At 38.4% G+C, this 26,296-nt stretch overlaps 1 protein-coding gene across 2 annotated transcripts in view; it reads left to right on the top strand.

Annotated features, from left to right (window-relative positions):
* The window catches only part of LOC124605734 (ribonucleases P/MRP protein subunit POP1), an 87,126-nt gene extending 61,666 nt beyond the window's left edge, over positions 1–25,460 (top strand). Inside the window, exons 7-8 of one of the 2 annotated variants that reach the window (XM_047137614.1) lie at positions 3,329–3,551; positions 24,366–25,460. In XM_047137614.1, coding sequence (XP_046993570.1) covers positions 3,329–3,551; positions 24,366–25,221 — 1,079 coding nt within the window. In that variant the 3' untranslated portion in view covers positions 25,222–25,460. The remainder of the gene's footprint in view (positions 1–3,328; positions 3,552–24,365) is intronic. The other variant, XM_047137613.1, reaches the window with a different exon arrangement.
* Positions 25,461–26,296: the final 836 nt, after the last annotated feature.

Raw genomic sequence — 26,296 nt, 5'->3', positions numbered from 1 at the left:
AGTGGGTGAAGGAGAAGGGAGGTAGGGAGTGAGAGGTGAAGCTAATGAAGAGGGAACAGTCAGCTCATTTTGGCTGCAAACAGGGGGATTTGTGCACAAGGCACAATGACAGAGAGAAGTGGTTGGGGTAGGGAGATAAGGCAGAGGACTAAGGATATTGCAGAGAGCAGGGTATGAGTGCATAATAGATGAAATTAGAATCATGGAACAGAGGCCAGTGGAGATTGAGGTTGGGACGAGATTGCCGCCAGGAGGGAAGAGGGATCGAAGGGTGTGTTGAAAGAACAATAGTACACATAACACAGAGAAGCTGCTGTTAAGAGGAAGGATCCAGATACCAAGAGTCGTACTATAGCCATTGATACTGAGCATGTTGTTTTGGGCAGTGTGTTTCACACTGGGTGGTCAGCTCTGCTCTTGGTCACAATTTAGTGGTAGCCATTCATTTGGGTGGAGATTTGGTTGGTGATCATGTCTACATAAAAAGATGTGTAGAAGTTGCAGCAGAGTTGGTGTTTAATGTGACAAGCTTTCACTGATGTCCCCACCCTTGGTAGGACACGATATGCTTGTGACTAGACTGGACTAGAATGTGCTGGGTGGATGCATAGTACCCACGAACCCTTGCCATGTGGGTCATGCTCTTGTGGAAGATCCATGGGGAAGATCTGTCCATTGCACTGACAAAACATGTTGCTGGAGCACAAAACACCTGCTTCACAACTTGTACCATTAATTGGATTCTTCCCATAAGCACCAGCTTCTCTGAATTATATATATGATTATCCTTCAGATGACATCCTTCAATTCCGTAATCCTCTTATACTCAATCTACATTCCTAGCCCCAAAACCAGCCCACCCCCCACACACACTCTCCTCCACCCTTGCCTCATGTCCTTAACTTTACTTACCCAGCACTCACACCATCCTCTCCACTGTCTCCCTCTTTGTCTGTTCTATCACCTCCTCCTAATCAACTCCTCTAAGTCACTGTGCACTGCACCTTACTCCCCTGTCTGTAGCTGAGCAAGTTCACTGATGCCACACTTCTATCCTATGTGCTTGCTGCTTCTCTCTCCCAGCTGTCAGCTACCCTTTCACAGTCCTCCCCTCGCCCTAGTCAAGTTGCTGGTACAAAATATTCAGCTGGGATAATGTAGCCTTGCAGGTGTATATGCAAAATGGGTGTTCTGTCTGCTGTGAAGCAGGATTCGTATGAAAGCAAGAAACATTCTCAGTCTTCTTTACGTGTCTTGTCTCAGTACCTCAACTATTTGGTGAGCTGTTACCATTACTTCTTTCGTTTTTCATATTGTAACAATGACTTTACACTAACAAAATTTTGAATGTCTGTATATACTACAAAACAATAACTACGTAGAAGAACTTTGCAGTTTTTTTATTTTTATTTATTTGTTTATTTTTTAACGTTTCAGCACTTCTAATGTAATGCACAGTTACTGTATTTTCACATTTCATACTAGGAGTATGGAAGTGTGGATTGAACACGTTTTGTGTAAGAATTTTTATTCATTACATTGAATTGTGTTTTGTAGAACATAACTATCAGTAAAAGAATTTTCTGAAATATGATGCAGTTCAGACTTCAAAGAGTAAACAGCTTTTCTAAAGAGAAAATATGTTGCATTAAAACTTCAAAATTCGATATATTTTTACTGTGGTTCGGTTTTGTTGAAATAAATACTATTAATGGCCTCAAGCTATGCTCAAATTACGTGTGAAAATGTTTCTAGGATTTACATCAATAAGAAAAAGATTGATTGATACTCGCCATATACCAGAGATGTTGAGTCACAGATAGGTACAACATAAAGAATATCAGATAAGTAAGCTTTCAGCTGAAAAGACCTTCATCCAAGTTAGACAAAACACACACACACACACAAACACACACACACACACACACGCAAACACTCTCTCTCTCTCTCTCTCTCTCTCTCTCTCTCTCTCACACACACACACACACACACACACACACACACACACACACACACACACGTCCACAGTCTCTGGCTGCCGAGACCAGGTTCAGTGTCTGGCCTCGGGAGTCAGAGACTGTGGTTATGTGTGTGTGAGCAGCGTTTGCCAGCAGACCTTAAGTTTCCTCAAATGACTGAAAAAACCCTGTCATCGATCTGCATCTTAGAGGACTATAGTAGGGTTTCGTATAGAGGGCATGGAGAATTTCTCTGCACTTCTGTCTTCTTGATGAGTGGTCGTAATCGTCGACTTCGTATGTGATGTCTCGCAAGCAACGAAAGATACAGTAAAGTCTAAAATAGCATTCTAGCAACTTTTACGATAGTCTCACTTTCTGCACAGGTGTAAAAATCCATACCAAGTATCCTGGGTTGTATCTCACTGGCCAGTAATTGGCATTATAGTGCTCTCAGTCCTGTCTTGGGAGTCCAGGATTTTTATGTGAGCCAGCTGTCTTGCTTCTCTGGTCCTAATGATGAGGAGTTTCACATAGTCACCCTGAGTTTCATATGATTGTATCCATTGTCATTTTGGCCTCACGACCAGGGAAGAGAGAGATTGGTGTGAAATCTCAAGTATCCTGCTTTGCTGTGTTATAAGGTAATGTTGTGATGGGCAGTGTTGTATCTCAGTTGCTCTGTTTGACATCAGTGTATATTGAGTACTTGTCTGCGAACATCAATAGGACAAGATGAGTCCTAAACAATCTTAGTAAGTGGGAATGATAGGTCATGCAGCTAATTCCTGTGTTTGAGGAAGGTTACACAAACATTCAAAATTACAGATCCATGTTACTGATGTTGATTTGTTGTAGAACTTGAAATGCAATTTGTGTTTATTTGTAATAATTTATTTTTGAGACTAAAGATTTATGTAGAAGTCTACATTGCTCCCACTTGGTGAGATTCTTCAGGATGCACCTTGACCTATTTGTTCATGAGATCCAAAGGGCTATGAAATTGGGCAATGCAATTGACATGTTACTTAACTCCTGAGAAACCTTTAGTGCAGTAAAGTATCTTTATAAACAGAATATCTAGAGAGAGAGAGAGAGAGAGAGAGAGAGAGAGAGAGAGAGAGAGAGAGAGAGAGAGAGACAATATGTGTTTCCTAGGAAATTTTTTCAGCGTCGGGAGGTATGTTCAGAATAGAGTAACATGTTGCTGCTGTTTTCATTGGGACAAATAGGAGTAAATTTTTAGTTCATTAAGTAAACTTCCCTTACAAAAGCTAATTTGTTTACAAATTTCACATTACTTGTGTGTTAAATACTGTCAGATTTTAAATAAGCCTTTTGACTAAGATGTATTATTATCATGTTTGCAGGTTTTGGATGTGGTTGGGATATAATTCTTCCTGCTGGTTGGGCTATGCCTTTCTGGCAGGCACTGGTATTTAGAGGGGCACGTGTAGGTGGACTGAGAGAGGCCACTGCTCTCAGCTTTGAAGGCCTGAAAGATTTTGGGACTGCTTTTCTGCCTCCTGATACAAAGTCCGGGGCATTAGAAGATACCACTGTAGAAAAACATTTGCAAGACATTCATTTTCGGTTAGTATCATCAAGACATTTGCAAGATGTTGTTAACATGCTGTATGAATGCTTTCATGTACATATTTTGTGATTACACACAATCCCAGAACATAACTCTGTTATTCCTTGACCATGATATAGCAGCAACAATAAGAGAGAATGTCCCGTTATTCAGTCAGCATATAGGTCATTGTGTGATGCATTATTGTAATTGAGAAGCTACAATAAAGTGGGAGCATATAAGTTATAGTGACACCAGCTCTGGAGTTAAGTACATTTTTTTAAAAAATTCTCATCTCTGGGCTTAGTGTTGTTCATTGGATACCGAAAGGTCTCGAGTTAGATTCTTGGAGACAATCATTGCTTTCTGTTTGGAGAAAAGTCCAGAACAGGTTTGGTGAGACGTAGGAGTTCAGCTAAACCTTCCCTGAATAAAAAGCATTCACATTTGTGCACACATTGGTCATACAGCATTACATTGAATAACTTTCTCGGTGTTGTCAACAACAGGAGCTTGTGTTATTGGATGATTCAGAATCACCATCTTCATCTTTTTGAGAAGTGATGTCCTGGAGATTTGTTAGTTAAAGGTGTTCCTGTTTGAATGCGTGGTGTTCTCTTGGAACGTTTATTGGTTTGATTTGGTTTATGGTAATCAAATGTTTTTTGCGTAAGAAAATGGTGATGTCATCAACTAGCTCTTGCGTGATATAGCACTTTCTGCAGCATCTGTAGTATAAAAAATATATAAGGGGCACTCAAAATGAAATGAGCCAGAGGCTGTGAAATGAAAACACCTGGCAGTATTGAAGTGCTATTGCTTACGGAAGACATGAGGACAGAGCAAGCACGTGCACATGTTGACTTTCCACTGCACTCTGAAAACAGAGAAGCGGAAGCTTCAAAAGAAGAGCAAAGGGTGGAGTCCATTTCTTTGCAACTGGAGTGCAGGGAATGGAAATTGATCAAAGAATGCCACAAGTGTGAGAGTAGCACTCATGTCCTTTGCAGTTCTGAGACTCAGTCTGACCTCTGCAGCTGTGGCTGCCACTTTATCTTGTCAGTCTTCAATAACGAGGGCATCCACCTTGCTGGACATTAGTAATGTGTTGTGGCATTCCAGATGATGCATCATCAGCCAGTGACCTCCAATCATACTTCCTTGACTAACTTTTGCCACATTTTGACCATTGCAACAGACATGTAGTGCTCTCAGTACACTTATGCCATTCTTTGATACATTCCCATTCCCCACACTCCTTCTGCTGTAAGGAAATGCACTCCACTCTGTTGCTCTTCTTTTGAAGCCTCAATTTCTCTGTTTTCACACTACTGAATGGGCTGGACTGTCAATACATGCACATGCTCATTTTGTCGTCATGCGGGTGTGTGCCTATGTCCCTTTTGTGGTGAATTTGGTGCCTCAGCACTCTTGTATGGACCTCGCCTTCTTCTTTCTGCATTAGCATTATGATCCCTTTATCTGTTTTCATTTTACAGCCTCCAGCTTGATTCTTTTTGCATCCTCCTTACAGACAGTTCACTTTTTTTGTCTGTTGACAACATACATCTACTGCCTTCAAAAAAATTCATTTTTTTGCTGAGATAAATGTAAATTTGTGGAACAAGCATTTGGATTTTTATAAGGAAAGACATGGATAAAATGTGCTACACCGACTTAAACTTAACTCTGCCACCAAAAACCACTTATGAAATACTTTCTTATGTCTGTCAGTCTGATAGTTTATATGGAATCCAACATGTTTAGACAGCCATTGCAATACTCAGAATGTGTATATCAGTAACACTTTCGCTGTAATAACGATAGCTAAGTGCGCACACAGCTTAATGTAACACCACTTGAATGTTGGAACAGGAAATATTTAATTGGACTGTCTCATATACATGGGTATCCCTAGTTCATGAGAAAGCTGATGAAGCCCACCAGCATGGAAGTTCCAGCAAATCGTATTCCCAATAAGCAACATTCGATTTGTCTGCTGATTCCCCACCTAACATGTCAGGGGACTGGTCTCTAGTAAAGTCCTGGAAGGAAAAATGTGACATCTGTTACCAGCCCATCAGGGACATCCACAAATGTCTTCTGATGTAGGTGTCTCTGTTGTTGACTTTTGGGTTGATTCTTGGTCCTCTAGCTCCACCACATTGTTGTGTCATGATCTTTTTCTCATTCCACTGGTATCATGCATGCTCAGTGTGCCAATACTCTGCACTCACTGCTTGATACTACTACATAGAGGATCTATTATCTGAAGCAGTTCGGGATGGGAGTATTTGGGTAATTGGGTTTTCAGATGTTTATGAAAACATATTGTAACAGTGTTCACAGTAATATGAAGCAAAGAAACATGGGATTAAAGACAAACTGTACACATATATTTTAGATCACATTCCTTACAAATAACTCGAAGAACTGACTCTATACTGTAGTTTGAAAAGTTTGTTTGCCTATAAAGTAGGCCTACAGTTTGGACAGTGCCATTTTCTTCTTGCTGTTCCAAGCACTTAACAGCAATTTTCAGAGCAATGAAAAGCTTACTCACTGGATGGTCCTTTCTTTGCATGGACCTAGTTGCTAGGTACCTCCTTGTTGTCTTGTTAGTCGATAAGAGCAACAATTATTTCATCACCTGTTAATAAACAATAACCTGGGTTATTAACGTGACATGTCAGATCACATTCCTCAAAATCCTAAAAATTCTTTAAAATCTGTTCAGTTTGGATACGACTTGGCTGCTAGGTGGCTGTCCAGGTACAGTGATACAAGCTTCGATCCTCATTGTCAAGTACACACGGGAGGTTTGTACTGTCATCACATCTGCTTTTAAGGTTCAATATTGTTGTATTTAAAACTTATTTCTGACATTGAGCTTGATCGACTATCAAGTTTCTTCAGCTGGTCAGATATTAGGATTTGCAGTTTCTAGGGTTTTGTACTCATATAGAGCAATATCATATTATTGTTATTGGTTGTTACTTTGTGTACCATTCTATCATCTGCATTAGTTTGGGGGCCTGCTCTGTTGTGTACATAAATAGAAACCTGTGATTTAGCATGAGTATATCCTGTTCTTGCAAAGTTTCTTGTAGCTCCATCCTCATTTGTCCTTTATAGCACTGTGCCACATCACCAATTTGGCATTTGCATCTGCAGTCAGCTTATCGCCTAGCTTTCCTGAATTTCATCATAACAGTATGGTTCTTGTAAACTTGAGAAATCTTATTAAACGGCGTCTATTCAGTATAACAGTAAGTTTCTGTGCATTTATTTCGTAAAGGAACATTTGTAGTTCCTACAGGAAAGTTTGTTACTTTGCCATTCTTGAAGTACTGTTTCTGTATAAATTGAGTGTCTGTACTGACATCTTCTTTAGCAAGACATTTTGAATGTGGAAACTTGAATTTGGATGACCAAAAGGAAAGTAAATAATGATCCAGTTGAAAACAAAATGCAAACAAAATACTGACAGCTAGTCTCAGTAGATAAATGAAATCAAAGGAACATGGGAACTATCATTGTAGGAGACAGATTCAGTGTAGAAGAAGACTGTGTCGAAAAACATTGGGAGTATTTACATTTCATAGACAGCCACTACTGTCCTTTCGACAAGATTGAATAGGAACATTTAACTTGCCCGTAATAAATGTAAGAAGGAACATGTTATCCATAATATGTTGTTTATCATACAGGCACTAAGGTGGTGAACTCTGCAAGGAACAACCACAATGAAGTTTGTTTGCCTATAAAGTAGGCCTACAGTTTGGACAGTGCCATTTTCTTCTTGCTGTTCCAAGCACTTAACAGCAATTTTCAGAGCATGGAACAAGAAATGAAAATAATGAGAATAAGCAACCATGACAAACATCTTATACAAATGCAAGAAAACTTCCACATCCAGAAAGCCATAGCAGAAAACAAAAATGTGATAAATGAACAAACACACATCAGCACAGGCTCCTTACTACACTTAATAAAGGAAATGATAACATAAAAAAATGTATATAACACCAAAATACACACACACACACACACACACATACACAGCCCCCCTTCCAAAAAAAAAAAAAAAAAAAAAAAAAAAAAAATGGAAATGATAACATAAAAAAGTATATAACACCAAAATACACACACACACATACACAGACCCCTTACCAAACATAATATATATATCACACCAAAACACACACACATACACAGGACATAAACAAAAATAAATAATTAAATGCAATAAAATTAAATTAAATTAATATGACACCAAAAAACACACACACACACACACACACACATACACACACACACACACATACACACACACACACAAGCGCACACACAAATGCATACACGAACAGACCACAGATACTTCGATAGTTACACTCATAAGTTTGGCAGTAATATTCGATCTTTGGCAAAAACATTTGACAGTCGGCAACAGAAACCAAAACATTGCATTAAAACAAGCGTTCAGTGCATAGTGCTGTGGAATGCAGAAAAAACAGCAAATTGGCGTTCATAGGAAGAAGAACAAGACCAAAAATGCAACAGGAGCGTAATATGTAAGAAACTGTCTACGCAACCTGTAAGTACAGTTCAAAACATTACTACTTAATAGGAGATACCAACCACCAGAACTGTTTATAACCTATAGGCACATTGACAAAAATGTAAATAAAATAGCTAACATATGTACATATTACAGGCCACTGATGATGCCTTGCAGAAAATAAAGGCGAAACGCGTATGGCACTAAAATTGTGTTTTATTCAGTTGCTGTCAGACGGTCCATAAGTGAAAATCATCGACATACCGTAGTACAATGAATGACATTTCAAAAAATTATGAATAATTGGCATTATGGCATTCAGTGCTAAAGAGACTATAGAGAACTTCACTGAAAAATATTGATTTCTTGTGCAGCTAATAAGAAGAAATAAAGGAGGTTCCACTAGAAAAGATCATTCAGGGCATTCAAATCTGCTGTAAAATCACAGAGCATTTCAAAAACTTACTTGCACATTGGTGTCTGCCAACATAAAAAACAAAACAACTGGAACAAAATTAACATTTAAAAAAAATATTCATGTAGAAAGATCATAACCTGCCAATACCATTTGACCAGTCTACAAACTCGTAGGGAAGTAAATTAAATGAATGTCCCCAGTGGTAAAAAGTAATTGGAACTGATGAAAAGCAACAGTAAACTAGACCTTGACCGACTTCCTATTAGGCTTTAAATTTAAAGCATTTATAACGAATTTTTTCGTCTTGTAACCACATTCAAGTCCAAATTTGAAAGCAGGGTCATCAGTAAAGTACAATACTTGGCACTGCAAGCACTTTATTAGAAAAAGCAATGTAGGGTCAGAACAGGACAAACTCCCAGAAGGAGAGTGTTGTTGTTTATACAGATGTTGACTATTCCAGAACATACAAACATTAGAAATTTTGAGAAACCTCTCAGAAATGATGAATACTGAATAACAAGTATTTGTTGATGGCTGTGTTTGAACTGGTGACCCCAGGACACCAGCCAGTGGTGCTAACAGCTATGCCACACTGCATGCATGACAGTTTGCAGCATTGTTCCCTGTTCTGGAGAAACAGCAACCTGTGCTTCAGAACTTCTCGTTGGAGCCGACTACATCACCCTGGTTCTAGATCTTGCCAATGGTTGTCTGTATGGGCAGCACTGGTAGATCCTTACATTCTGGTCGTGTCGCCGCATTCCCATCACCGCAGAATCAGCATCAAAGGTAGCACCCCCCCCCCCCTTTCTTATTTTGTGTGGATCATGTTGGACTCAGTCACTATTCTTTGGGTGCCCTGACATTTTTATTTATTGGGTGGCGAAGAGGCACTTCTCAGATTTAGGCAAAAGCCTGCAATATGAAATACTTCAGCACGATTGTCAGCAGCTTAGATGTTCTTCAAATTTCTTAAAGAAACAAAAAAAGTCATTGCATCCAGATAACAAAGAAACATCATCCACCTGTGTCAAAGTGGGGTGTCCAGCATACATTCGAAGATGACTGGAGTGTTACACAGTCCAAATGGCTTTGAACTCAGAGAGACCATCCGGTGTGATGTAGGCAGTATTTTCCTGGTCACCATTGTCAACCTCAATTTACCAGTAGCCTGTTTGCATGTGCATAGTTGAGAAAAATTTTGCTCCTTTCGAGCAGCTTTTGATGTCATTAGTCTGAGGCAATGTTTAGACATTTTTCTGGATTTTGTTCAGTCATCAGTAGTCAACATAGAAAGGCCACGTGCTATCTTTACTCTTCATAAGGAGCACACAGGAGAGGACCAAGGACTATCCTTAGGTTCAATGATATCTTGCAGCATCTTCTCCGCTTCCTCCCAAATTATGCATCATTCAGCTGGTGACACCAAATATGAGCATTGGGTAATAATGGATGGTCCCCGGGTTAATGTAGTGTTTTACATGGACCATTAAGTCTGTCTTTCCTCCACTCCAGATTTGAAACCAAGTGAAAAGTCGTGCAGAATGGCTAACATTCAATCACGTAAATCATCGGTCAGTTCATATCTTAGTGGCAGTTCAGTAGTAGCTTCCACTCCTGTATTTTCTGTAGTGGTAGCAGAGCACAATAATTCGTCAGTGCTACTGAACTGCCCATCCAGGACTGGTTTGGCTGTTCCTACACACATACCTTTATGGACAGCTCGGGGTTCTCCTTGACCATCTACAGTGCTTATGATAAATCACTGCTATTTAGATTTCATTTTGTGAGTCTGTAACTTTTTGTAATCAACAAAGTTTCACAGTTTTAATGAGCATCTTGGTAACGTTTTCTTCAATGGCAAAAAATCACAGAGAGAAATCTCTGTTCTGTGTGCTTGTTGGAATAGCTTTATCCGCCATAGCTGTGATCTTCAGCAGTCTGTGACTGCTTGTGATGCCCGCAAGAAGTCCTGTCAGACTAATGACCTCAGCAGTTGAGTCCCATAGTGCTCAGAGCCAAGAAGTCCAGTCAGAGAATAAGATTATGACTACATTTTGGTAAAACTACAAATTCAAAGGGGTGCATTCTGACATTGACATCTTGCAATACATTTACTGTCAGCTGGATGTATTTCCCTGTTGCAAATTTCAGCACAGTTGCTTTCTATTGCACAACATTATATTCTTTAGCTGATGAGGATAAGCGTTTGACAGTACACAAAAGGAAGCCCCTGAGTCAGCTTGTGTCCCCACAGGATGGCAATTGCTGATGACAAGATTCCCTGAACCTTGGTGATCATCGTCCATGGTGGATTTTTATCCATGACCGCCTCCCCTTAATAGATGGTCGCCTTATGTAGTTTTCTTGAATTCAACTGCAAGACAAGTGGCTGTTTCCTCTGTACAGTAATTGGGAACAGCTGTGGCATATTGAGGAGTGACTTATTCAGTGTATGGCAATGGACTTTGTCCTGGAGTTTGGGTGTAATCATCTGTAATTGACTGGCTTGAATAGAACTGTAGTGATGTTTGACATCTGGCAGTATAGTAGCCATTGAAAACTTGCCTTTTTTTTTCTCTACAGTAACATGTAACTTATCCAGGGCGCCCACAGAGGACAAATACCAGCATGCTGTCCCCTGTCCTTCAAAGGTCTGTTCATTTGCAGGGTGTTCTACTTGATAGAAGAGTTGGTTGTGCTTGGGTTGGTCATGTGCTGGGTTGCCAGTTGATGGCTGCAACATAAGTCAGAGAAGGCTAGGTCCATTCTCGCTGGCTCATTCGGGATTTTCTGTTGCATTTCCTCAATGCACTGGCATCACTTGAATTCTTCTGTTGTTATGATGTCCTTTATCAGAAGAGCTTGATATGTCTTTTGTGGCCCCTTTCATTAGATTTTGAGATTTTGTTGGCTTCTGTCGTATTCCAGTGGAATTCACAGTGTGGCATAGGGCCGAAACATCGTTTATGTAGGACTGTGTAACTTCCTCATAACAGTAGGCCCTGTTCTTAAATGTTCATGCACCAAGCAAACTTGCTGCTGATTCTCACTGAATGTTATCTTCAGTTCAGCTTGGAATTTGTTCCTACAATTAAGCTTATCTTTGCTGTCCTTGAACCACTGCTTTGCTATGCTTTCTGAGTGAAAGTACACATTTGCCACACACAATATGTCATCCCATCTGTTGTGTTTGGTTAATCAGTTAAGCCCTTTAAGCCAATTTGTCAGGTTCCATCAGAGTCTCTCGAAAACACTGATGAATGCCTGGTGTGCAGTGGACCTGTTGCTGTATGTGGAGCCACAGTTATTTAGGTCTTTTAAAGTACCTGGCATCTCCACTGATCAATGTCATGTAAAAACCACACTCAAGTCTGAACCTGAAAGCAGTGCCATCAGTGAAGTACAGCTATTAGCACCTTTATTATCAATGCGAGAACGGAACTGCCTCCTGGACGGAGACTTCTGATATTTATAAAAAACTTGACTATTCCAGAATAGCAAACATTACAAAAATAAGAAATTCTGAAAGCATTCCAGGAATTATAAATACTAAATAACAAATAATTACTTGTAGGGTTTGAATTGGCAACCGACAGCACGCATGTGCCACAGCTCGCAGCAATATTAATATTTTTCTGAGCTTCAGTCTATTGCAGTGATGGTAGAAAAAAAATGCTGAAGTGCAGACCATTTTCAGTAATATCAGACAGTTCAGGGATGTAATGACCTGCTGTGGTCCCAAAGACAATGAGCAACCTCTAAAAAATGTTTTTGTCAATTAGCACCTGGTGGATGCTCATTATGTCAAGCATATACTGAGGAAATGTGACAGAACCAATAATACTCTCACTGTGTGGAAGTTGTGTAAGAACATAACAATCATCTTGGACTGGTTACTGAAAAAGTTAAAGAAAAATGTCAGTCTGCTTTATAACTGACTTTAAATAAATTTGTGTGGTGAATTAAAACTCACATTAAGTACAGATAAATGCAAAGTAATTTGTATATAAAGAAGATACAAGTACTATATCTGTTAATGACAGAATTAAAAGTCAGTATCTGGATTCTGTCAAATCATTTAAATATTGCAGTGTGATGTTAGAAAACATCTGAAAGTTGAATGAACATGGAAAAATCAGCTGTAGGAAAAAGAATTTGAAGTCTGAAGAGTTTTAAAGAGTATTCTAAAAAAAATATATACATCAGTGATGGAGATATTATGAATCTCTCCCATGCAACTTACTCCTTATTACTGCTCCAAGGTTTGAGATTATCTGAAAGTTGGCTTCAAGAAAGAGTGAATTGTGAGATGTTCTATTAACATTGTTACTGCTTGGTTCACTATATCCAAAATGCACTGGGAATAAATATGAGGTGCTCTACAAACACAATTGAGAACTGGTAGGAGGGGACTGATCATATCACAAGAAATACTATTGTTAAATGTAGACAGTATTCTGGAGAAAATATGAAAAAAATTAAAATATATCTTTTGTACACTTTGATAAGACAAGGCAGTAGAATAATTTAAGTAGTGAAGGTAACAATTCACTGAATAGTACGGATGTTGAGTGACTGAAATGCACATAAAGAAGACAGAACTTTACTAACTTTCAGAGACCCCTTTTTAGAGCTAGGAGCCCCCCCCCCCCCCCTCCATCTCCCATACACAGCTGTATCAGTATGACTGTATTGTGCAGGCAAGATTTCAGCTTGAATGGGGTGAGGGGTTGTATCTTGGCAGAGTGAGTGATGGGAGAAAGGGGGTGTGGGAGTGTGGGGAGGGGTGGCTGATGTTTGGGAGAGAGAGTAAGCTCATGATAAGAATGCGAGAGGGTGAGGCAGCAGGAGCACAGGATTGGAATGCTGCATGGACTCAACAGAAGGTAATGGGTGAACAGTCAAAGTGGTCACGGCCAATGCTACAGGGTGCTGCAAAAGTTCCATGCGACCATGCTGGTCAAGGTTGCGTGTCTGCTTAAAAAAGGCAAGAAGGAAAATGTAGGGAAAGATGTGGACAAACAATAACAGATATAAGACAAATGTAAAACGTAAGAGAAGGAAGGAAGGAAGGACAGATGACATGAGGTGTAGGACGGAAGGGAGCCATGTGGCGATGAGAGATTATGATACATGTGGAAGCATATGGCCAGTCACTGTTCTCTTGTGTATTGAATAGGGAAGATAATGATCGATAATAATACAAAGTACCCTCGGCAACTTGTTTAGCTGCAAGTGACAGAAAAATTAATGGCACAAAAGACAAGAAAGAAAATAAGTGTGGGATTGAGACGGTGAGAGGAGTTCATAAAAATATTTGGAGATGGAGCCTGTAATGGTGTACAGGAAACAAGGTGTGCAGCAGGGCCTAAGTATTCATTACACTTCCAGTTCCCTTATTTGAAGCCATTTCTAACTTCTCGTCTGTTATTTGAATTTAATATCTCTCTAGTTCTGCTGTGCTCTCTTCTGTTTTTCGGATCATATGTGCCTTCTCTAGTTAACCATTGTATGGCCTCATTTCCCATTCTTTACAGATTTTTATAATTCAGTTGGGTAGTATTATGTTCTTTCTCCTGGAACACCACTGATTGGTATGCTTTAGTTACTGGGCTGCCAGTGCTACACTTCATGTCTGTTGTACATGCAATTTTATGACATGAAACCAGGAAAACAGTAGAACAGACTTGTATAATCATTTGCTAGTACTACCACATAGTGGTGAAATCCTTATGGGTAAACATTCTACAAACTGGACAGGATCTTAATCTGAGTATTTTGAGATAGGGAAATGAGCATTAAAGGTGGTACAAGGTCCTGAATGAGCTGTGTGTGTGTGAGGCAGTTATTCATAAACTGTTTTGTAATGAACAATTACTTATCATATCAGTTTTCATGATGCTATCTTTAAGAACCACACACAAATATCTGTAATTTGTCCATGCTAAAGTTTATCAGTGTGTGATTGGTTGTCGAAGATGGAGTGTTTTTGGATTACGCATCAGCCAAAATGGAAGAAATTTATAAGTGCTTATAGGAACAGGAGGCCAAGACTCTTGATACATAGTTGTTCGTTTAGTAGAATTTTAAATGTAGGATTGTATGAGGTGATTTATCAATAAGCACCTATGGAATACACTTTTCAAAGAACACAGGGTTAGTGGTTCTGATAGGGCAGTAGTTACATAAACAACATATTCAAGCAGTAGAGTTAAGTGACTTTGAACCCAGAGTTCAGTTATGTCCGTAGAGTATACTGTAGTGCCTGAATCAAGACTGGTAGTCGTAAGTTTGAACAGGTGCTTTGAGCTTAAGTTAGTTCTTTGCGTTAAGAAGACTATCTAGCCGTTTCTGACCATTAGTTCCTGATCTCAAAATATTCAATTCAGAACCTGTAAATTCTTTATTGTTTTGCCCTAAAGGATTGAGACATTCTTCACGTCTCAGATCTTACTGTTATTTAGAAATAACTTGGACATAATGCACTGACAGATCCCTGTCCTTTACACAGTACAGAAAAGCAAATAGCAAAGTTGTTACAATCATGGAACTGGAGACTTAGTGCTACTCTTACTTTTCATGTAAAGAACAGCTTTTGAACAAATAAGCAAGATGTTATTTTAGTATTAAACTAACAAAATTTTATATCACACTTTATTGTTTAGCTTGTTGTTAACTTTGATGTTCTCAACACCATTACCTCACCCCAGGCCTTTTTTCCATTAAAGAAATGAACCTTTAAGTTCTATGAACACCAAACACACAAGATCAAACAATGGAAAATCCAGGATGGAATGCAACAGTATTGTGAAGGAAAGTTGCTACTCACCATATAGCGGAGATGCTGAGTCGTGATAGGCACAACAAAAAGATTCACACAATTAGAGCTTTCAGGCCTTTGTCAGCAATAGACACGTGCGCGCTGGCGCGCACACACACACACACACACACACACACACACACACATACACACAAGCGCAAACGCAACTTGCACACACGTCATATTGTTAAACTCACAAGATCTACTTATTTGGCACCCATTTTATTACAGTGACGATATAGGACGTACCTAATACAAACCAGTATAAAGTATCACATTTTTACATTCTTGTACAAAATATGGGCACATAAAAGATGATTTGTTAGGTCAGATAGCTTTCTTATCAACACCTCTTGTTGTTGTTGTTGTTGTTGTTGTTGTTGTGGTCTTCAGTCCTGAGACAGGTTTGATGCAGCTCTCCATGCTACTCAAGCCTCTTCATCTCCCAGTAACTACTGCATCCTACATCCTTCTGAATCTGCTTAGTTATTCATCTCTTGGTCTCCCTCTACGATTTTTACCCTCCACGCTGCCCTCCAATACTAAATTGGTGATCCCTTGATGCCTCAGAACATTTCCTACCAACCGATCCCTTCTTCTAGTCAAGTTGTGCCACAAATTTCTCTTCTCCCCACTTCTGTTCAATACCTCCTCATTAGTTATGTGATCTACCCATCTAATCTTCAGCATTCTTCTGTAGCACCACATTTCGAAAGCTTCTATTCTCTTCTTGTCCAAACTATTTATCGTCCATGTTTCACTTCCATACATGGCTACACTCCATACAAATACTTTCAGAAACGACTTCCTGACACTTAAATCTATACTCAATGTTAACAAATTTCTCTTCTTCAGAAACGCTTTCCTAGCCATTGCCAATCTACATTTTGTATCCCCCTACTTCGACCATCATCAGTTATTTTGCTCCCCAAATAGCAAAACTCGTTTACTACTTTCAGTGTCTCATTTCCTAATCTAATTCCCTCAGCATCACCCGACTTAATTCGACTACATTCCATTATCCTCGTTTTGCTTTTGTTGATATTCTTCTTATATCCTCTTTTCAAGACACTGGCCATTCCGTTCAACTGCTCTTCCAAGTCCTTTGCTGTCTCTGACAGAATTACAATGTCATTGGCAAACCTCAAAGTTTTTATTTCTTCTCCATGGATTTTAATACCTACTCCAAATTTTTCTTTTGTTTCCTTCACTGCTTGATCAATATACAGATTGAATAACATTGGGGAGAGGCTACAACCCTGTCTCACTCCCTTCCCAACCACTGCTTTCCTTTTGTGTCCCTCGACTCTTATAACTGCCATCTGGTTTCTGTACAAATTGTAAATAGCCTTTCGCCCCCTGTATTTTACCCCTGCCACCTTCAGAATTTGAAATAGTGTTCCAGTCAACACTGTCAAAAGCTTTCTCTAAGTTTACAAATGCTAGAAACATATGTTTGCCTTTCCTTAATCTATTTTCTAAGATAAGTCGTAGGGTCAGTATTGCCTCACGTGTTCCAATATTTCTACAGAATCCAAACTGATCTTAAATAAAATATGGCATTTCAGTCTTCGATCGCTATTCTTTATTTTCAATTACCGTTTTCGGGCTAGCTGCCCATCTTCAGATCTGTTAGACGAAGTTAAAAATGTAATTAATAAGAGAGATACAGTTAGTGATAAAAATATCTTAGTTTACAAAAAGAAATTATGCAACGTATTAAATGCCAACGTACCATATGTTGTAGTTACAGAGTAACTTGTCCGTACAGAACACATGGTTCACTGTCATAAGTAAAGTAAATTTCAATCTGTTAAAACATTATATCGCAGTTTTGAAGAGTAACCTGATTGGTAACAGTAAAAAGTGCCCTCTACCTATAACAATTGTGCATCTGTTATTATTTCGCTGTATATATTAATGGCGAATATTCTTTTTAATAAAACAATTTTTAAGGTAATAACATATGAATAATCTTTTTTGAGTTGACCATGAAACGAAAAATTTACATTAATTTAACATTTCTTTATAAAGAAACATAAAATATAATTAAAATGTAGATATTCTTCCGAAAATGTGCGTTTCCTCTTCTTTGTTTTTAATTGGTGGTGGAGTGGATTTCCCTACGTCAGAACGTATACAACGCCACGCTGAGTCCTCTTGCGCCGCGCCCAATTGACCTTGCCGCCAGTACACTGAGGGCTGTTTCGCTGTAGCTGTTTCTTACTGGGTGTGCTGTTGCATTCAAGAGTAAGCCTAAAACAGGTCTTTAAAAATCTCATTATAATTCCTGTGTATAAAATCACTTTGCTCATTAAGTAGTAGGCCTGGGGTTATTCTTTGATGTGCATATATTTCAATCTCTTCGAGCACATTGAGATAGAGACTTTTTGGAGCTTTATGTAGTACCTCCATTTGTTCATTTATATTACTCACTTCATGTCTACTCTCTTTTACATGTGTTCCAAATGCTGTTCAATTGCTATGACTGCAATGTTCCCTGTATTGAATTTCAGAATTCCGCCCAGTTTGTCCTATATAATAACTGTCACATTCAGCACATTTAATCTTATATACTCCGGAATTATTGTATTTCATTTGTTTTGTCGTTGCTGGTTTATGTCTTAATCTATGTGCCATTTGCCCTTCGTTCTGAAATGCCACTGCTATGTTTTTTGGAAAGCATTTAGCAATTCTTTCCAACACACGCCCTTTGTATGTCAGGGTGACAAACTTCTTCTTAACTTTAATTTTCCTAGATTCGCTACTGATGCTTGCGGATTTGTTTTTGATCTTGTTAAACATATGTGTAATATCTTGTGTCCTGTATCCGTTAGCTGCTGCTACTTGCTTAGTAGTACCTAGTTCTTTCTGCAACTCATCTTCCTGTAATGGCAATCTGAGGGCTCTGTTGCACATTGCATGAAAGTACGCTCTTTTATGCTGTGCCGGGTGGTGCGACGTCGCTACTATGATGTTGTCGGAGCAAGTGTCTTTTCTATAGATGCCGAAAACGTGCCTGCCTCCCTCCTTTCTGACGGTCAAATCTAAATAGTTAATTGCCCCATTGTTTTCCATTTCTAGTGTGAATTGAATTTTTGGATGCTGCTCGTTTAAAACTTTAGTCATTTCCTCTACGTCTTCTTTTTCCCCTTTGAATAATAAAATAGTGTCATCAACATACCGTCTGTAATAAATTAACTTCTCCTTAATTTCTGGAAAAGAGCTAAAAACTTTGTTCTCAAAGTCATTCATAAAAATTTCAGCTAGAATGACTGTTTCCCATAGCTAAACCTTCATCTCGAATAAAAACTTTATCGTTAGAGATAAAACTATTAAAACTCAATGTGGACTCTAGCATATCTACAAGTTCGACGATTTCACCCATGCTCATTGACTTATTTTTTATCAGGTTTTTCCTTATAATTTGTAAGGTTTCCGGTATTGGTATGTTAGTGTAGAGGTTCACGACATCCAATGAGGCTAGGACTGCATCCTCTGGGATTGCAATGTCCTTCACTTCGTTAGCGAAACACACACTATTTTTTTTATGTTGTAAACTTCCTCGTATTTATACGCAGATTTTAACTTACGGTACAAAGTCCTATTCAAGAGTTCATTAATGGCTTCCTTCCCATTGCAAATAACGCGCATTGGTTTGTTCTCCTTGTACAATTTTATTTGCGCTCTTGCTTCTGGTGTTCTTGGATTCATCTTTACTAATCTAGCTTTTTCATTTGGAGTGAATAAAAATTGTATTGCTTCTATCCTTGCCTTTAAATCTGTCTGAAACTTCTTTGTTAAATCTTTTTTGACTTCTTTAATTCCATTTTCCTGAATAAACCACGTTGTCTTCTCTATATATTCCTTTTCGTAAATGACAACTGAGGTACAATAATTCCGGAGTATATAAGATTAAATGTGCTGAATGTCACAGTTATTATATAGGACAAACAGGGCGGAATTTTGAAATTCGATACAGGAAACATGCAGTCATAGCAATCGAACAACATTTGGAACACATGTAAAAGAGAGAAGACATGAAGTGAGTAATATAAATGAACAAATGGAGGTACTACATAAAGCTCCAAAAAGTCTCTATCTCAACGTGCTCGAAGAGATTGAAATATACGCACATCAAAGAATAACCCCAGGCCTTCTACTTAATGAGCAAAGATATTTTATGCACAGGAATTATTATAAGACTTTTAAAGACCTGTTTAGGCTTGCTCTTGAATGCAACAGCACACCCAGTAAGAAACAGCTACAGTGGAACAGCCCTCAGTGTACTGGCAGTGAGGTCAATTGGGCGTGGCGCAAGAAGACTCGGCGTGGCGTTGTATACGTTCTGACGTAGGGAAACCCACTCCACCACCAGTCAAAAACAAAGAAGAGGAAACGCACATTTTCGGAAGAATATCTACATTTTAATTATATTTTGTGTTTCTTTATAAAGAAATGTTAAATTAATGTAAATTTTTCGTTTCATGGTCCACTCAAAAAAGATTATTCATATGTTATTACCTTAAAAATTGTTTTATTAAAAAGAATATTCGCCATTAATATATACAGCGAAATAATAACAGATGCACAATTGTTATAGGTAGAGGGCACTTTTTACTGTTACCAATCAAGTTACTCTTAAAAACTGTTTTAACAGATTGAAATTTACTTTACTTATGACAGTGAACCATGTGTTCTGTACGGACAAGTTACTCTGTAACTACAACATATGGTACGTTGGCATTTAATACGTTCCAAAAGTTCTTTTTGTAAACTAAGATATTTTTATCACTAACTGTATCTCTCTTATTAATTACATTTTTAACTTTGTCTAACAGATCTGAAGATGGGCAGCTAGCCCGAAACCGGTAATTGAAAATAAAGAATAGCGATCGAAGACTGAAACGCCATATTTTATTTAATGAACGATCGCGGAATTCCCATTGAGACAATCATGTCTAGTTTTGACAAACTGATCTTCCCCGAGGTCGGCTGCTACTAGTTTTTCCATTTGTCTGTAAAGAATTTGCGTTAGTATTTTGCAGCTGTGACTTATTAAACTGATAGTTCGGTAATTTTCACATCTGTCAACACCTGCTTTCTTTGGGATTGGAATTATTATATTCTTCTTGAAGTCTGAGGGTATTTCGCCTGTCTCGTATATCTTGCTCACTAGATGGTAGAGTTTTGTCAGGACTGGCCCTCCCAAGGCTATTAGTAGTTCTAATGGAATGTTGTCTACTCCCGGAGCCTTGTTTCGACTCAGGTCTTTCAGTGCGCTGTTAAACTCTTCACGCAGTATCATATCTCCCAATTCATCTTCATCTTCATCTACATCCTCTTCCATTTCCATAATATTGTCCTCAAGTACATCGCCCTTGTATAGACCCTGTATATACTCCTTCCACCTTTCTGCTTTCCCTTCTTTGTTTAGAACTGGGTTTCAATTTGAGCTCTTGATATTCATACAAGTGGTTCTCTTTTCTCCAAAGGTCTCTTTAATTTTCCTGTAGGCAGTATCTATCTTACCCTTGGTGAGACAAGCCTCTACATCCTTACATTTGTCCTCTAGCCATTCCTGCTTAGCCATTTTGCACTTCCTGTCGATCTCATTTTTGAGACGTTTGTATTCCTTTTTGCCTGCTTCATTTACTGCATTTTTATATTTTCTCCTTTCATCAATTAAGTTCATTATTTCTTCTGTTATCCAAGGATTTCTAGCAGTCCTCGTCTTTTTACCTACTTTATCCTCTGCTGCTTTCATTACTTCATCCCTCCAAGCTACCCATTCTTCTTCTACTGTATTTCTTTCCCCCATTCCTGTCAATTCTACCCTTATGCTCTCCTCGAAACTCTGTACAACCTCTGGTTTAGTCAGTTTATCCAGGTCCCATCTCCTTAAATTCCCACCTTTTTGCAGTTTCTTCAGTTTTAATCTACAGTTCATAACCAACAGATTGTGGTCAGAGTCCACATCTGCCCCTGGAAATGTCTTACAATTTAAAACCTGGTTCCTAAATCTCTGTCTTACCATTATATAATCTATCTGAAACCTGTCAGTATCTCCAGGCTTCTTCCATGTATACAACCTTCTTTTATGATTCTTGAACCAAGTGGTAGCTATGGTTAAGTTGTGCTCTGTGCAATATTCTACCAGGCGGCTTCCTCTTTCATTTCTTCCCCCCAATCCATATTCACCTACTACGTTTCCTTCTCTCCCGTTTCCTACTATTGAATTACAGTCACCCACGACTATTAAATTTTCGTCTCCCTTCACTATCTGAATAATTTCTTTTATTTCATCATACATTTCTTCAATTTCGTCATTATCTACAGAGCTAGTTGGCATATAATCTTGTAGTACTGTGGTAGGCGTGGGCTTCGTGTCTATCTTGGCCACAATAATGTGTTCACTATGCTGTTTGTAGTAGCTTACCCGCACTCCTATTTTTTTATTCATTATTAAACCTACTCCTGCATTACCCCTATTTGATTTTGTATTTATAACCCTGTATTCCCCTGACCAAAAGTCTTGTTCTTCCTGCCACCGAACTTCACTAATTCCCACTATATCTAACTTTAACCTATCCATTTCCCTTTTTAAATTTTCTAATCTACCTGCCCGATTAAGGGATCTGACATTCCACACTCCGATCCGTAGAACGCCAGTTTTCTTTCTCCTGATAACGACGTCCTCCTGAGTAGTCCCGGCCCGGAGATCCGAATGGGGGACTATTTTACCTCCGGAATATTTTACCCAAGAGGATGCCATCATCATTTAACCATACAATAAAGCTGCATGCCCTCGGGAAAAATTACGGCTGTAGTTTCCCCTTACTTTCAGCCGTTCGCAGTACCAGAACAGCAAGGCCATTTTGGTTAGTGTTACAAGGCCAGATCAGGCAATCATCCAGACTGTTGCCCCTGCAACTACTGAAAAGGCTGCTGCCCCTCTTCAGGAACCACATGTTTGTCTGGCCTCTCAACAGATACCCCTCCGTTGTGGTTGCACCTACGGTACGGCTATCTGTATCGCTGAGGCACGCAAGCCTCCCCACCAACGGCAAGGTCCATGGTTCATGGGGGGGAGGAGGGGGGCGGGGGGCAACACCTATTAATAAACAATATTTTGCTATAGCGTAAGAAATATTGTGGTTTGTATTTTTGTAAAATCGAAGTTTCATTTGTTTATTTGATTGTTTCCACCATTCATGACCTACTTTTCAGTAAAACTCCAATTAGAAGTTGCTCTTATGAGGGTTATTCCATAAGTCATTGCAACTATGGTATATCTTGTGATAATGTGACAACATTCCATTATGTGCATGGAACTTGTATGGTGGTGTGTATCTGAATGCCAATATAAAATAGAGTTCCAGTACAGGAGGTCGTGGTAAAGGTTGAAATGAAGAACAGGGATTGGAACTGTGTGTAAATTTATTGTGCATGAGTACAAATGGAAGAAAAAGAATCAAAATCAACTAATTTGCTTCGGAATGTCCCCCATTGCGTACTCACAGCATTGCCAATGATGAGAAGCCGTTGAATGCCATTGGCATGGCCATCAATGTGTGCCTCCTGTTGCCAAAATGCCGTAAGGACTTTTGCCCTGTTTGCAAAGTGCCTCTCCTGCAATGGTTTCCTCAGTTGTGGAATGAATTCAAAGTCACTGAGACTGAGTTCTGGTGAGTAAGGTGGGTGGGGGACACCATCCATCTTGCAGCACATCAAATTCACATTGAATGATCCATCCTTGCATGCAGTCACAATCTGTCAGTTGATTTCGGTAGTGTTTGCTGCAGGGTTTTGAATATTCACTGTGAATATGGTGATGCCAATCATTCACATGAAATACCATGGTTTTCATGCCTTATGGAATGACCCTTGGATATACACAGGTTGTAATCCACAGTGGCTAAATGATGGATGGAATTGTAGTCTAAGGAAATTAAACACATCTATAGAAACAAATATAAGACTGAAATATTTTATCAAACTGTGGAAAACCCAATACTGAATTTCCAAATATTTTATATATTTGAAAATCTTTATCTTCTTGTAGTGATTTGTTTGCATGCAATCTTTGTTCAAATATAATTATTTTTGAACACTATTTAAAAAAGTATTTAAAAAACAAAGTGTGTGCAGTTGATATCTAAGACTCTGCAATGCTCTACATAAATAAACAAGTTCTGATATGGTTTTTCAACTATTACAACTATTTTCTCCCCTGGTCTCTTAAAATGTGAAAACAATTTGGAACTTTACGTTGAATTTGAGATACTTTGGAATGAAAAAAGCTCTGTAAACCTATTTTGGTCCAGTTTTCTAGAAACTCGTGTGTGCACTTTTTGTTACCCAGCCCCACATTTCGATTTGTTTAATTTATTTATTTCTTTTAATGTGTTTTCCACATGTCAGTTAAGGTGAAAGCCAACATGGTTCTTTAAAAGGGGCACAGTCAATTCCTTCAACCTCATTATCCTATCCAAACATTTGCTTGGTTCCTAATAACATCGTTGACATACAATTTCTTCAGTACATTAAACTGTTTGTGTTTACAATGTTCATTCATAATTTCTGTAACGTACTTCATTAATCCTATTTCTCTTTCGGTCTTCTTTCCCTAGCCACTTAACAGTTTCCAGCAGCAACTAACAAGTTACTAACTTACCTGGTTTGCACCCTCTCCACTGCCAAGCACCCCCGACCTTCTCAGCTTTGGACGTTATATGGTCCACTTCACACTGTTTATCCCTCATGACACCATTATCAAATTGAGGTGCTATCTGAACATTGGTTATTTATCTCCTTTGAAGTTTAATATTGTTAAGTTTAGTGATGTCTGTACGACAAGATAGATAACACTATAGCAAACTTCCCTTTATGGCTAAGTGTAATATTAAGTTGAATGTTGTCCACTGATGAAATACATTTACAGTTTTAATTTTAGTTGCTGCCTTATAAATATCTTTTCTAGTTGAATACACATGAAAGGGTGATAATTTATTTTTCTTCTCCAGGTTGCCACCTGACAAACGACCAAATTTTGCTACACTTGGTATTGTAAGTCCCTTTAAATGTCCATGGAATTTACTCATAAATGAGTGGAGTGATGAGAATTTTGATGAACATGATAAAAATTACTTAAACCAAATGTCATTTTATGTATTAAGGGACAGAAAGAAACTAGATGAATTGGAATGTGAACTTCATATAAACAGCAGAAAGAAAAAGCCTTCTTTTGACACGGGAACCCTTTTTGATTCAGATGATGACAAGAAATGCCTAGTACCAGTATGTGTTGTGTTGAAAGATAAAGGAGTTCCAACTGATTTTTCCATCATTTGTGTTCCAACTGATGAGGACTTGAAAAGATTATCATCTTGTGAATCATTTCCAGGACCCATAGAACCCCTCCATGAAGACGAAAAAAAGCAGGAAAGAAAAAAACTGCAACATGACCATAAGAAGAAACTGAAATATCTTAGGAAGCAAAGACATGCTGAGAAAAGGAAACTGATAGATAGCAATAGTGCTGATGTGGATCATTGTGAAAATGTGAGTGACACAATGAAAGATGAAAAAACTACAGCCACAAAGTCCATAGTGGAAGAACATGCCACGAAAATGCGTGAACTCTGGATGCCCAATGCAAAGACTGTCAGGAAATCTTGCAGTAGAGAAATAATAGGTTTCATATACAAAGGTGGTTTTTCATTTAGTGATGGAATTGGAATGGGGTTGGGATATATTCCACTTCCAGCTTTGCTGAGCTTTATTAAATCTCCATACCTACTGAAACCTTGGATTTTAGTTAGGAATAAAAACAGTCAACAATACAGGTATGCGATGCTTCACATTCACTGTGAGACATGAAATCTTTTACCAAATAAAACACCCAACAGTACAGGAATGGTGAATTTAACTCTTTCCATTGCTGAGAGTAAGAAACAGTATATTTTAGCATCCTTTTAACATTTCCTTTTCAATCATTCTGTGAATATGTACAAAAACTTTGTCAGATTTTTCAAATTATGATGTGATGTTGTTTTTATTGATTACATGTATGAAACTAAGAAAGAAAATATGAAATAATTGAATTGAATTGAAATATGCTTATATTCTATGTTAAGGGTTTTGGTTTTGATTTATTGCAGTTTTTCCTAATTGAAATACTGCAATTTAGTATAAATTATATACGCAAAAAGTGAAGCAGATATCTCTACTTTGTATCACCCCCTTACCAATATCCAAGCTTTGAATCTTTGTCTGAGATATTCATTCTTGCAGATGCTGTAGCAGTTGTGCATATGAATTATCAATGTTTTACATGATTATGTTGTTTTGATGTGTCTCCTGAATAACTGCAGTTGAAAATACAGAGCAAGCTCTGTGAAACTGTCATGAAACATGCTAGCTAATCATAATAACATACAAAAATAGGTTATTGAGTGCAATTTATGTGGGGAGGTGGGGGGAGGATAAAGTGACTTCAGCATTTATTCATTTATTATGAAGCTGCCATTGTAAGATTTGATGGACGTATTAAGACTTTAGTGTAACTCTGTGTAATATTAATGTGAGGTATCAGGTTACAGTAGCTATGGTTGTAATATGAGCAAAGAGAAAACGAGTTAGGAAAATATGTTCGGGTACCAGTGAAACATACCAATCTCAAGGAAAGGATTCTTGAAAATACCAACATATCTTTCAGACTGTAAAATATTAATTTTAAACACAGGTAAAACGCTCGTGAATTGCACCAACTAAGGACAAGTTGACTGCTTACTTTGGCATGCTATTATCCAAATAATCTGTAACTGCAAGAATGGATGCACACTGCAGTTTCTTCATGGACATTGTCATTGAACTTGCAAATTTCTTAGCTGAACAATGTTCTCCTCCTAAAGGGAGAAATAAGGATATAGTAGAATATGTAGAGGCTTCTTAG

The sequence above is a fragment of the Schistocerca americana genome, chromosome 3, assembly GCF_021461395.2.
Source record: "Schistocerca americana isolate TAMUIC-IGC-003095 chromosome 3, iqSchAmer2.1, whole genome shotgun sequence".
Taxonomy (NCBI): Eukaryota; Metazoa; Arthropoda; class Insecta; order Orthoptera; family Acrididae; genus Schistocerca; species Schistocerca americana.
This window is presented reverse-complemented; position numbering and strand designations above follow the sequence as displayed.